Source organism: Desmodus rotundus, chromosome 13 (genome assembly GCF_022682495.2).
Source record: "Desmodus rotundus isolate HL8 chromosome 13, HLdesRot8A.1, whole genome shotgun sequence".
Lineage (NCBI taxonomy): Eukaryota > Metazoa > Chordata > Mammalia > Chiroptera > Phyllostomidae > Desmodus > Desmodus rotundus.
Window position 1 is genome coordinate 12,246,558 of NC_071399.1, and position 14,131 is coordinate 12,260,688.

At 39.5% G+C, this 14,131-nt stretch overlaps 2 protein-coding genes across 4 annotated transcripts in view; one reads left to right on the plus strand and one right to left on the minus strand.

Moving 5' to 3' along the window:
• Positions 1 to 1,798, plus strand: part of MTMR7 (myotubularin related protein 7) — a 77,595-nt gene extending 75,797 nt beyond the window's left edge. For both annotated transcript variants that reach the window (XM_024562735.3, XM_045197168.2), the window contains one exon: positions 727 to 1,798. In XM_024562735.3, coding sequence (XP_024418503.2) covers positions 727 to 1,089 — 363 coding nt within the window. In that variant the 3' untranslated portion in view covers positions 1,090 to 1,798. The remainder of the gene's footprint in view (positions 1 to 726) is intronic.
• Positions 1,799 to 8,463: 6,665 nt separating this feature from the next.
• VPS37A (VPS37A subunit of ESCRT-I) overlaps positions 8,464 to 14,131 on the minus strand; it is a 28,224-nt gene continuing 22,556 nt past the window's right edge. For both annotated transcript variants that reach the window (XM_045197187.3, XM_024562596.4), the window contains 3 exons: positions 12,311 to 12,454; positions 10,962 to 11,042; positions 8,464 to 9,428 (listed from right to left, as the gene is read on the minus strand). In XM_045197187.3, coding sequence (XP_045053122.2) covers positions 10,962 to 11,042; positions 12,311 to 12,454 — 225 coding nt within the window. In that variant the 3' untranslated portion in view covers positions 8,464 to 9,428. The remainder of the gene's footprint in view (positions 9,429 to 10,961; positions 11,043 to 12,310; positions 12,455 to 14,131) is intronic.

Below are 14,131 nucleotides of genomic sequence, written 5' to 3' on the forward strand. Positions count from 1 at the left end.
CTCTGTTCCTCTTACCGCCCAGCACAGTATTCTGCACATGACGTAAGCTAAGTGAAGAAACCAGACACTAAAGGCCACATGCTGTATGATTCTACTTATACGAAACATCCAGTCTAGGCAAACTCATAAAGGTAGAAAGTAGGCAAGAGATTGCCAGGGACTGTGGGGAGAGAGAGAGAGTGGGGAGTGATTGCTAATGGGCATGGGGGTCTTCTTTGAGGATTAAAATCTTCTGTAATTAGATAGCGGTGAATTGTTGTATAACCTTGTGAATATACTAAAAACCTTGCACACTTTAAAAATAGTGAGTCTGATGGTGACACATATCTCAGTTTAAAATATGAAATACCACCTTATACCTGATTTTAAAAATAGGTATTTTGAGTTCACAGGATGAAAACCACTAGGTAAAACCATGTAGGTATAGAAAGGAGGATGATTACCGATGACCAGATGCTTTACCTACGTTACTGTTTTTGCATTTTACAGAAAACCTACCCCTATGCTGAGGCAGGTTTTACCATCCTTAGAGATGAAGAGAACAAGCTTCACAGAAAGTAATTATTTTGTCCAAGGTCGTAAGATTCACACCGGAACCCAATTCCGTCTAAATCCCACGTTCTTAACATTATACCCAACTAGAAAGTAACCAATAGCGAAGGCACGCATATGTAAAGAAGATAAGTTCTTTATGACTCCCCCCTGAAGTTGTTATTTCCCTTTCAGAGGCTGGAGAAAATCCAGAAAGTCCAGCTAAATCGCAGCAGCGTGAAGAGCAAGCCGCGCGAGGCCAGCAAGCACCCAGGCTTTTCCGCCTCGGACCACAGCGCCGCCAACACCCCGCAGGACTACAGCGGCAACGCCAAGTCCTTCCCGTCCAGGAGCCCTTCGCAGGGCGACGAGGACTCGGCTCTCATTCTCACCCAGGACACCCTGAAGAGCTCCGACCCCGACCTGTCAGCCAACAGCGACCAGGAGTCCGGGGTGGAGGACCTGAGCTGCCGGTCGCCCAGCGGCGGGGAGCGCGCGGCCAGCGAGGACAGCGGCAGGGACCGCGACTCGGACGAGGCCGTGTTTCTTGCAGCCTGAGGCCTCTCTCTGGGACAAAGGACACGCAAAAGATACTTTCCAGAAACAAGGGGATGGTGCAATTGAAGATGAGAAATAACGAGAGATGACACATGTCATCGAGAAGCAGGAAATACAGCAAATGAGAAGGGGGGCGTCCAATTTAGTTTCTCTAGATGTTGAAGAGCAGAAGTAGCCATAGTAAGGAAATTACCCCCTTTTGGAAATCATCCCAGACTATGAAAGCTGGACTCGCGGCAGAGCGACGACAGCTGCGGGCGCGGACGTCACCAGCACAAGCTGCCGTCACCGCATGCGTCTGCTCAGCTTCAGAAGGGCCCTGACCCCTGGCCCACACTCCTGTTATCGTAGTCCATCTCCCCAGTTCACCTCCTGATGCATCCTTTGTTTCCTGAAACCTCTGATGTCATCTTCCTTCCTGAGTCAGAAACACTTCCAGTAACAGAGGCTGCTGAGATGTGCCCTGTTTGGTCAACAGGCCTCTTACTGAGGAGTCTTGTAGCTGCTTAAGCTTATCTCCCAGGTTTCATGATTGCAGTAGCTTTTCCAATTCAAATATAGTTTGAATTGTTATAATTTTGTTGCCTTTTTCTGGAATCTCTTACTCCTCCTCACCATTTAAAAATGCTAAAACCTGTAACTCACCTTTTCCTCTAAGACGGGGCTAATACCTAATAAAATAGAAGCAACATTTACTCTTAGATATGAATTCAGATCATAGTAGCTGTGTTATTAACAAGCCTTTATTACTGTTCCAGAGACCAGACAGTGTGGCCCCAGCACCAGCCTGACCCTGAAGTGCAACAATGTAAACAAGTAGTATTTCAATGAGGGAAATCCCAAGCAAGGTCCAGAGCACCTGGTTGTCCCTTCCGTTAACCAGTCTGTCACCTATCATTTCAGCAATTTCAACTGGTTCATATGGTTTAGATAACACTGTTACATCTCATGACCACTGACTGCTGAATTAGTTCTGAAAACTTTTTATGGTTTGCTGAAATGTACGTTTGAAGCAGAATCATTTCCCTGTCTGTTGATAAAAAATGGGACTTTACTGGGTGATTTAAATTTTTGATCTGAAGAAACTTACTGGATAAAAGTTGCCTTGTTGGGCAAAGAAAAATAACGTTCATGCTGTACAATTTTCAATTATTAGGTAAAATCTACATCAGTGTTTTGAATGTGTACATTTTAAAAATAGGATAATATATTAAATTTTGCTGACACAGGAACAAAATAGAGAGAAGGCAGAGAGGATGTCCCCAAGATGGCAACATAGGTCATTCCTGACTCCACCCCCTGCAGGGGAAGAACTAACAACTATTTATGAGCAGGGGACCTCTGAGGGAGTCCCAGAGCTCGAGAGTGAGGCTGAGGCTGAGGGACCCCCTGCGCTGCAGAGACCAAGACGACTACACCAGAAGGGTAAGAAGAGTGGTTGCATGCTGACCACACTGCCCCTGCCCACGGCTGGCACGGCACTGCACTGAGGTCTCCCCTGAGCCTCCAGTCCCTCCAATCGGAATAGTGTCCAGGGGTGACATCCAACCTCCCTGGTTTGGGTGGGGTGTGAGTGGGAGCCCCTACTCTGGTTTTGCCCCACAGGGACCACAGGGGAACCTGTGGGCTCCACCACTGGGAGTGTGATTGAGACAGAGAAGGGAGGAGGGACTTCCAATGATCAGCACCTGGGTTTTGGAGGATGAATTCCTACCTTCAGAACCTGAGTGGCAGTCTTAACCACAGTCGGGTCAGTGGTGCAGTATGACAGGAATTCCGACTCCCAAAGGAGGAGTTTTGCCCTGGAGCCTGGTCTACACCTGCCCAGGTGGAAGCGCTGATCCCTACCCCCACCTGCTGCAGATCAAGGCTCCTTTCTGGTCCCTCCTGACCAGAAAGTCTGTTTGGGAAAATTCTGGAGTGGCCTGCAATGGTCCCTATCAGTCCTGCCCAGGTAGGAGCCAGTAAACAGCCCCACCCACTGCAGAGAAGGGCCCTTAGCCCCATCTGACAAAAAGGACAGGTGAGAATAGCTGGAATTTGTGTTATCCAGCAGCTCTTGAGCGGGGAGGTGTGCAGGCACAGCTGATTGCTCTCAGAGCCAAGCCAGTGGTCCAGGTTAGCCAGTGAACTTGGGGTATGGGTTAGCTTGAGTCAAAACCACACGCCAATAAACTGAGCCACCTAGAAGAAATGGGAAAATTTTTGGAAACATACAAACTACCAAGACTTAGTGAAGAAACAGAAAGTCTGAACAGAATAATTACTAGTAAATGGTGATAAGCCCAGGACCAGATAGATGGCTTCAGCGGTAAATTTTTAGCAAACATTTAATGAAAAGTTCATGCTAATCCTTTTCAAAGTCTTCCAAAAGAATTAAAGAGGAAGAACACTATCAAATTTTATGAAGCCTTATCCTGATACCAAAGACAGAAAAAGACACTACCAAAAAAGAAAACTAAAGGCCAATATCCCTGATAAATATAGATGCAAAAATTCTCAATAAAGTACTAGTAAACCCAGTTCAGCAGCACACAAGATTCATTCACCATGATCAAGTGGGATTTATACCTGGGATGCAAGGATGGTTCATACACAAATCAATCAATATGATACATCACTTAGTTGAATAAAACAAAAAAATCATAGCATCTCAAAGACACAAAAAAATCGTTTGACAAAATTCAACATCCGTCCACGATTAAAAACTCTTAGCAAATTAGGTATAGAGGGGTTGTACCTCAGCATAACAAAGGCCTATAAGATAAGCCCACAGCTACTATACTCAGGGGTGAAAGGGTTAAAGCTTCTCTGTGAAGATGAAAAATAAGACAAGGGTGCTCAAACTCACTTATATTCAACCATAGAACTGGAGTTCTCGACAGAGCATTCATGCAGGAAAAGTAATAAAAACCATGAAAATTGAGAAGGAAAATTGTCTCTATTTGCAGGATGACTCAATTTTATACATAGAAAAAACACTGACAACTCAACCAAAAAAAACAAAAAAACCAAAAAAAACCCTGTTAGATCTAATTCAGTAAAATTCAGTAAAACTGCAGGACACAAAATTAACATAGAAAAGTCAGTAGCACTGCTATATACTACCAAAGACTTACAGAAAAAGAAAAACAATCCCATTTACAACTGCATCAAAATAAACATTTAGAAATAAACTTAACCAAGGACATTAAAGATTTTTTTCTCTGAAACTAGAGTACACTGATGAAAGAAATCGAAGATAATACAAATAAATGTTCATGGATTGAAAGAAATAATATTGTTAAAATGTCCCTATTACCAAAGGCATCTGTAGATTCAATGCAATCTCTATCGATTCCAATGACATTTTCTATAGTAGAAAACAATCTAAAACTTATGTAGAACTACAAAAGGCCCCAAATTGCCGAAGTAATCCTGAGAAAGAACAAAGGAGGCATCGCACTTCCTGATTTTAAGCTTTACCACAAAGCTATAGTAATCAAAACAGTATGGTACTGGCATAAAACCACAGAAAAAAGGCTCCTTGACACTAGTCTTGGCAAGGAGTTTTTGGACATGACACCTAAAACATTAGCAACAGAAGCAAGAATTAACAAGTGGGGCTACATCAAACTGAAAAGATTCTGCACAGCAAAGACAACAAAATGAAAAGACAACCTATGGAATGGGAAAAAAATTTGTGTAAGCCATAAGGAGTTAATATCCAAAATATATACTAAACTCATACTATTTAATAGCAAAAAAAGTAATCCAATTAAAAAATGGGCAAAAGCTCTTAACAGCCATTTTTCCAAATAAGATATGTGAAAGGCTAACAGTTACATGAAGTGATGCTCAGCATCACTAATCATTAGGGAAATACAAATCAAAACTATTGATACATATGACACCTCACATCTATTAGGATAGATATCATCGAAAAGACATGAAATGCATGTGAGCAAGAACGTGGAGGAAAGAGAATCCTATGCACTACTGATGAGAATATGAACTGGTATAGCCACTGTGGAAAAACAGTATGGAGAATCCTCAAAAAATTAAAACTAGAATCCTCAAAAAAACCCAAAATTAAAAATAGGGGTGCTGGATCTATGGGGTCCAGCAGCTCCACCTTGGGTACATATTTAAAGGAAACAAAACACTAAGAAAGATTTCTGCAGCACCCCATGTTCCCAGCAGCATTACTTACAATATCCGAGACGTGGAAAAAACCTCAGTGTCCCTGGACAGACGAAAGGATAAAGCCATAGTGCATTTTACAGATACACACACACAAAGCATAAGGAAACACTGCCGTTTGTGACAGTGTGGATGGACCCTGAGTACACGGTGCTCAATGAAATACATCAGACAGAGAAAGACAAATGCTAAATATGACCTCAGATGTAGAATTTAGAGGGAACCCCCCCAAATTTGTGGTTAGCAGAGGTGGGTGGTGGGGGGAGGAGGAATTGGAGAAAGGTGGCTAAAAGGCACAAACTTCCAGTTACAAGATAAGTAAGTACTAGGGATGTGATGTACAGCATGGCGACTATAGCTAACGGTGCTGTATGACGTGCAGGAAAATTGCTAACACAGTAAACCCTACGAATTCTCATTACAAGGGAAGCAATCTTTTTCTTTTTTTATTTCTCTTTTTATTGTATCTATAAGATGACAGATGATAAATAAACTTAATGTGGTAATCACTTCACAATATATGTAAGTCTAACTATTATGTGTACCTTAAAGTTATACAGTGATGTATGTCAATTATATCTCAATCAAACTGGGGAAAATGAAAGGGCAGGAGAGCTTACAATACTGAAAACAAATTTTTTTTTTGGTCCTCTCCCTGCTAAAATCTTTAGTATGAAAGATTTGCAGGGAGCGTAGCAAAATATATATATATGAAATAACACAGAGTAATTGTAATTATGTTAATTATACTTAAAAAATAGAACTTAATATGTTAGAGGCTTCTAATATAAAATACTCTGTCCATGTAAATGAAGTAAGTATAATTGTTTTAGAATACAAAATTTGGGCATGCTCTACTGAGCAGTTCCAAATTAAGTACTGGGAATGTTTATTCTTTTTCTGCACTGTACACTGTATGGAGTAGGGAATACCTTGTTAATGGTAAATGCTTAGGATACAGTGGTAATGGCTTTTGCATTATCAAAACATAACTCACTTCATGCGTTTCTTGCAGTGATCAACTCCTAGAAGCCTCTCTGCCTGACACTGAGGACTGACTTTAATTTCTTCCATTTGGCAGTGTCCATCTACAGAAGTAAATACATAGTAATACATTTTTAAAGAAAGACACCGTAAATCTACCAAACAGAACTATGCATTTATTTTGAAAAATAAATAGGATAAATATATGATATTTTAAAATTTAATTCTTTAATGTGATGTTTTTCACATCAGACACATAAACTGTTTTTCAGACTTTCAAACATCTTACAAAACATAATTACATATATATTCATTTAGACTAACTAGGAGTAAACCTAATACTGAAATTTATATAAAAGGTTACATTTATTGCTTGTTAAACTTTGCTGTGCTTTCACAGGGACTTGAAATAATATAGCCAAATTGACAAGACTAAAATCTCTAACAGAACATTCTTGTTTTAAACATCAATCAGGAAGTGTTTTATTTAGGGCTATTGGTTTAAAACAGAGGCAATAAACCAATGTAAAACTAACCAAGGCAAATTATTCCTTAACTAGTAATATTTAGAGCTCAAATGACTTAGTATTTCATTATATTCAGGTAAATTTAATGATAAGAAATAAGAATTTTGACCATAATCCAGCAATCGATAAAGGAACATTTTTAGAACACAAGAAGGTGAAGAGAAGGAAAACTCTGACACACATTTCTATTCTTTAAAAGCACATAATTAGTTTCTTTCCTTAAAAATTAATCTGAGCTGTCCTTTAATTTAAGCATATAAATTACAATCAAACTTACCTCTATTCCAATATGAATTTCTTACTTTATTCCTAGAAAATATTCCAACTTTGAAACATATCTTAAGTATCCCATTTAGAGAACTTTCTTCTATTTTGATATATGAGCCTTTACATGTCTACCCATGACAATCTCCTACTCGGAATAATCCAGTAACTCCAAGCTTCTACCATTCTGACTTCCATCTAGTCTTTTATTATTATATGTTACAGTAAATTCAGAATCTTTGCCTTGTCAGGCATTTCCCCCTCTCTGGCACTGCTTCTCCAATATGGCCAATTATAAGAAAATAATATAGATATAAAATTATAAGAAGTCACTTAATTCCTGTTGTAATAACAGAACCAAAATTCACACAGACATATTCAAATGCAGACTTTTTTTTTTTTATCCTGGGTGACCTATATAACCTATATCTGAACTAATGTGTCTTTTTGTTAAATGCAGACAATGACAATCAAACTCCTCTTTTTAATAACTGGGTTGTAAGGAGGTTATCCAATAAATTAATTCTGGAAGGAGAAACCAAGCTATGTTAACTGGTACAGAATAAAACTGAAATAGTTCAAGTTCAAAGAACAAAACATTGAGACAAATTACTTATGTGATGGCAGAGACTATATAAAAAATCTTTTTTTTAACGAGGGGAAGATAAAGCACTTAAACCTATATAGTAGTTCCACAATGCCTCATTCAAATAGGTGCTTAATAAAATTAGTAGATCAAACAAACTGATGTCGTTTCAGAATGGCTCTGGACCTCTGGTGTATAAGAAAGCTACCTGTCTGCAAAAGGTCAGGCCTGTTGTGCCCTCCATCCACTGCAGGGACTGCAGGGCAGGCTGACGCTCTGCTGGCTGGTGCGGTAAGGAAAGTTCCTGAGTAACCAGAAGACTCCACCACAGACTTGAAACACTTACCTCACTTATCTAGAGATCCAAAATAGTTATTGTACCTTCCTTGTCTGGTCCTTTTGAAGATCAAATGGCACACCCTTAGCACAGTGTGAGGAAGACGGGCGATTAACGAAAGAACATTTCTTCACCCAAAGTACATCTTTATACTCCATGTGAATACTTGCCCTTCCATAAGCACAGACTAAGTATTCAATATACTTCAAGTCTAAGAAAGTAATTTTGTTTTTCCTAAAGCTCTATGCCAAAAACATGGTATAGGTGAACAGGAAAATGAAGACAAACTGTGCTGTATGCTGGTGTGTGAAATGGCAATCACGATGGGGGGAAATTTAAACACAAGGATGCATTAGGTTGTTCTGTGACTTAGATACTACTTTACCAAGCCTCAGGTATACAGTTCAACATTTCCTCCTTACTTAGCCTTTTACAGCTACCCATAATGTGTGTTCATTCTGTACTATGGAATAGAAGCAAACTGCTGAACACAGTCGAAGATAAATGGAAAATTTAATTAAATTAATTAAAACCCAACTTCCTAAATGTTAAATATTAATTTTTATTTATTAGTATAGCTTTTCTCTTATGAAAACCTAACACAATAAAGGTCAGAAAATTTCATTGATTTTTTTAGGTCCAGATTAACTGTTCATTAACAAGGATGATTTTTACCTTTAACATTAGTAATTTAAATAGCCTATCCTTATCCGACCACATCGCATACTTTATACTGAAAATTAGCATGAAAGTTTATGTTGGACTAATTTAAGTGAATGGCAATTTTCTTTTTCTAGTAGGTGAAATATTTAGTTGCCTGTATTGCTTCTTAAATGCATCTTTAACTTGAAAAATAAACTATATAAAAACAGCTGGTTTATTCTTTTGATTTATTGTACGTATTAAAAGTTACTTTCTTGAGATGGCACGTTGGCAGGTTTAATGTTTACTGACACTAGGAACATTTAAAAGATGTTGTTTTTGAAAGTCTGGTTATCCAGAAAGAATGAGAAAAAATAAGAGTCTTTCTACAGTCTGAAAAAGTGATTTTTTCATAAAAAGTTGAGAGGAAACAGACCATTTTTGATAAAGAAATGAGGCAGATTGAAATTAAAAATACAAATTTAAATGAAGTAATTTTATAAAATATGAAAACTAGCTAAATTACATGCAGAATTATTTAATCAATAAGAGAGGAACAGCAGTGGAACTTAAATATGATAGGATTTATCCATAATAAATAAACACTTTTAGTGCAAGTAGTGCAGAAAAATTTCTCAAAGTCAAGATCACAGCCATCATTCTGATCTGTACAAAATCAGTCTCAGTTGCATACAATCTGTATGGCGTGTCTATGAATTCGGCTGCTGTGATGAATGCCAATTTGCAAATCATAAGTACAAATGTGCTTAGTTATGTGTCCCATTCCTCTCTTGGCAGTTCATGTTTCCGGGAAAATCTGGAAAGAAAAGAAAATTAAAAAACCCCTAAGAGTTAAATTTGCATCCCTTTCCATCCTCTTCCCATTAAGACTGACCTACAAAACGATAACTTGACCATGAGGGAAAAGAGGTGGGGAAGGGGTTCTAGCATGTTCATATAGACAAGCAATTACTCAGTGCCCATTTTCTTATCGACCTGTGAGAAACACACACTGAATATGAAAAATCAACCCCTACCGTCAGGGACTGACAGTGTGACTTGTATAGTAAGATGTAAAACCATTCAACGTTGGCACTAATCTTAAACTCAAGACTGAGAGAAGGGGCAGATGAACTGGAGAGAGAAATGCCTGTTATTTCCTTCCCTGTAGTCTGCTCCCCCTTTTAGGGACCTTCTTATGCTCCCTTCTCAAAGGCCACTCCTTCAGCCCGGGTGAGTAGGCAGAGGACCACGCGACACCAATCTCCAAGCCAAGCTGAGTCCAGGTGGACGCCCACAGCCTGGGCCAGTCTCTTCCCAAGGACTTGCAGTGAGACCCTGGTCAGCCTCCACCGGCTGCCTGAACTGTTAAGATCAGGCTGTGGGCGGCAATGGCTGAAGCATATGCAAGTGTGCTAAAGACGGGCTCTCCAAAGAGGAAAAAACAGATGCAGAACTGAGAAACCAGCAGCCTTGACTACTGCAGCCTCTAGTCGTATTCTCTCTCTCAGGTGACTGAGCTCTACTTGCTTGTATTTGGCTCGGTTCTGTATCCCAGCGTGACTCAGTAACACAGCTTTCTCTTAAACTTGTTGGGGTGGGAATTAGTTCTTACAGCCGAATCATTCCCTGAACCAGACAGATGGCTGAAAGGGAAGGCTGTCTTGAGATCAAGAAAAACCATGAACAGAAGCATGGTGTAGACAAAAGAATGTGACACGTGAGACAACATAAGGGAAAACGTGGAAAATTAAAATGGATAATCTCAAGTGTGTGTCAGATTACAGAAGACTTAAAACCAGAGAGAAATACATGGCGCTGATGCCGTGACCGCTAGGTGCCCAGCACAGGATCTAGAGCAGAGAAACTGGAACGTCCAGTGGTGCTTCAGGAGGTTAGTCTGTCAGTCCTACGCAGGGAGGAGAAACCCTGAGGACAGGGGACTGGCAAGGTCATTACTGGAATAATCCTGGTGTGTGATGAAAAACAGACAGACTGAAGTTCATTTTAAAGGAAGAAGTGACAAAAGACTGTTGAGGACATGGAATATGCCACAACTAGTTGAGAGAAAGGAACTAGTTATAGTTTACAATACATATAAAGCTATCAGTGTTACAAAAAACATTTCATTTAAGCCAACATCATACCAAGAAAACAACCTAAAGATTTCTACTGGCTATATGCTTATAATATAACACTATGCTTAATACTTAAGGGAAAATATTCTACATGTTACACAGCATAAGAGCTGTAATGACATACTTGAAGCTGGCAGAATAGGCTCCTTGATTAAATCAAAGAGCAGCCACACAACAGCCTTGAGACGCAAAGCGTCTGGAGTACAACTTACCTACAGTGGAGCGTGGAACTGGCTATGCATCGCTATCACCTGCTGAAGCTTCTCTTCCTTGGCTCTTCTACAGTGGCAAATCTAGAACATAAATTATTTCAAATACCAGTTACTTCTCCAACATTTTGCCTACTACTTCGTACATTACAATAGAATTCTAAGACTCTTTTAACCTATTTATACTTAAGCTTTGAGTGTTTAAGGCAGTTGAGAATTTAAGAACTAAAAATTAATTTTGGCAAATAACCTTTACCTATAAACTTCCAGAATATAAAACAAACTGGTGCTTTATATTAGTTCTAATTATGTAATATCAAATATCTGTGTTCTAAAAATATGAAAATAAATCCTGACATCGTTAATCAGGGAAGTTAACAAAAACTCCAAGGTACAGTTATATAGTACCAAAGAACAACAGATGAAATATCAATGCCACTCACACTAATGCTATAACTGTACTCGTTAATGTCCCTGAACTTCCATTTTCTCTCATGAAAACTGGGGGTAAAAAACCCTGCCCCACCTTCCTTGACAGAATTGGTGTGTATATATAAAAAGCACATACGTTTTACAAAGTTTAATGACAAAAGGTTATTTTTATCTTTTATTATTATTTGTCCTCACTGGAGGACATTTTGTCCCTGCTTCTAGAGAGAGAGGGAGGGAGAGAAATATCGATGTAGGAGAGAAGCATCGATTGGTTGCCTCCCATTTGTGCCTGGACCAGGAATTGAATCCAAAACCTAGGCTTGTGCCTTAACCAGGAATTGAACGCACAGACTTTCAGTTACGAGACGCTGCTCTAACCAAGTGAGCCCCACTGGCCAGGGCTAAAAGGTTGTTTTTAAAAGGTGAGGTTTCAGAGAAATTAGGTAAATATATAGGAGTCCATCAAAGGGCATGATACTGCTAAGCAGACTTTTTGATTTTTATTTAAATACAATGGAAATAATCATCAAACAGAAACTATTCCAGAATGTTCTTAATATTAAAAAAATTAATCTCTATAGCTTATTCTCTCAAAGTAACTTGTGAAACAGGTTGTTCAGGAGTATATTACAAGTATTAAGACTACGCTTGCGCTGACTTACGACCTTTACTACAGAATGGATACAGACACTATCATTTCTGAAACAGAACTATTATTTGATTTACCTGCTTGTGTACTCACAACAAGCAGATTTAAAGAGACAGCAGGATGCTGCTACCATTCTCAATAGAGGCTCTTCAGTTTCCTTTCATGGCACTCAAAACTGCAGCCCAGTAACGTGCTAACACCTCTTTACTCATGAATATACTTAATTTGACATTACGCTGCCACGTGTCCTCAACTGAAGAGTGTTACATACTGTTCTCTTTTCCATGAAGCTACTCAGAAAATCATCTACTTCAGTTTTTCCCTCCAAGAAATCTTCAGCAATGTTATCAGATTCTTCCTCAGCTTCATGTGCAGCTACTTTTAATCTTGCCTGCAGGGCACTCGCACTACAGCTCTGAGGAAAAAAAAAAAAATCGGTGCTGTATTAGTTCATAACGATCAGGACAAGTCCTTAGAGAGAAGGAAACGGGGCAGAGGCAGGGAGAAGCGATTCGCTGCATGTGCTACATAGGCTCTTTCTGAGGGAATCTGCTGCCACCAGGTCCTCTGTGGATTCAGGTGGGTACCTAACCCAAGAGTAACCGATCCACGGGCTGCAAACTATTGAATAAAAGAAACCGGGCCAATCACTGTCCTCTCATGGAATTCAGTGTTCAGATCACTGTGGCAGGCAGCCTCTAAGGCAATCCCCCGATGAACCCCAACTCCTGGTATTCCTGCCCTTGTGTAGTCTTCCTCCCCTTGAATGTGGGCTGAACAAGGTATGACAAAAGCAATGGGACTGAATTTAGCCAAAGAAGTGAAAACTATAAAACGCTGCTGACAGAAAGTGAAGATGACATAAACAATGGAAAGACAAGGCAATAGCCTGCTCAGACATAGACCAAGTATTTTGAAAACGTGTGCCGAGACCGCTGGTTCAGCGGGGAAAGGACAGCCTTCAACTGCTGGTACTGGATGCACTGGGTCTCCACGTGCAGAATGAAGCTGAACCCGTACCTTACCTCGTGCAAAAATTAATTCAAAGTGAACCCAAGTACCAGACATAGGAACTAAACCTATTTTTAAGAACAGTCACCTTAGTGGGTGTGAACTCATTATCATACATTATGCACGGGAATGTGCAGGGAAGGCACCATTTTATTAACACTCTTGCCAACAACAGTTACCTACCTTTACAAGTCTGGCTCACACAGATGATGTAACTTGCTTATTATTATGAGAAGGTTGAGCATCTTTTTAAATGCTTACATTTACTTGTTCATTACACTATTTACTGAGTACTCACTATGTGTCAAGCACTGGCCCAGGTACTGGGTATAGTGGGGGAATAAAGCAGGACAGGCTCCTGGACTCCTGGCCCCAGGAGTCCAGTGAAGTGGTTTCCGCACTTTAGACTGTAGGAGATTCCTCACCTGCGTACCTCTAGAGGAGAGCCTAGGAACCACGTTTTAGTTATTTATTTTTAAGCATTTCAAGAACCACTTCAAATAATTTTTATATAAGTGTTCCAGGAGGCAGAATAACTGTTACATCAAAATACTTATTGGACATTCATATTTCTCCTTTTGTGAGCTTCCTGTTCTTCTGCCTGTTTGTAAGGGATATTTATGAACCACTGGCATTAATATGTGTCATATATGTGAGAAGTATTTGTTCCCTTTTCTTCAGTTTTGATTTCACGATCTTCAATATAACAAGTTTTAAATTTATATAACCTTTTAAACATATCAATTCTTTCTTTTATGCTCCTGCCTATTATATCATGCCTACAAAGGGTTTTTCCTACATAAATGTTTTTTAAAAATCCTAGGACATAGTTGCCTTTCATAATTTTATGGTTTCTAGTTAAATACTCTAGCAGAGGTGTCCAACCTTTGGGTGTTCCTGGGCCACACTGGAAGAGTTGTCTTGGGCCACACATTCAATACACAAACACTAATGACAACTGATGCAAAAAAAAAGGTTTTAAGTAACTTTAAGGTTTTTTTGTTGGACCGCATTCATAGGCCACCCTGGGCAACATGTGGCCTGCGGGCCACAGGTTGGACACCCCTGCAGAGTATGTTAC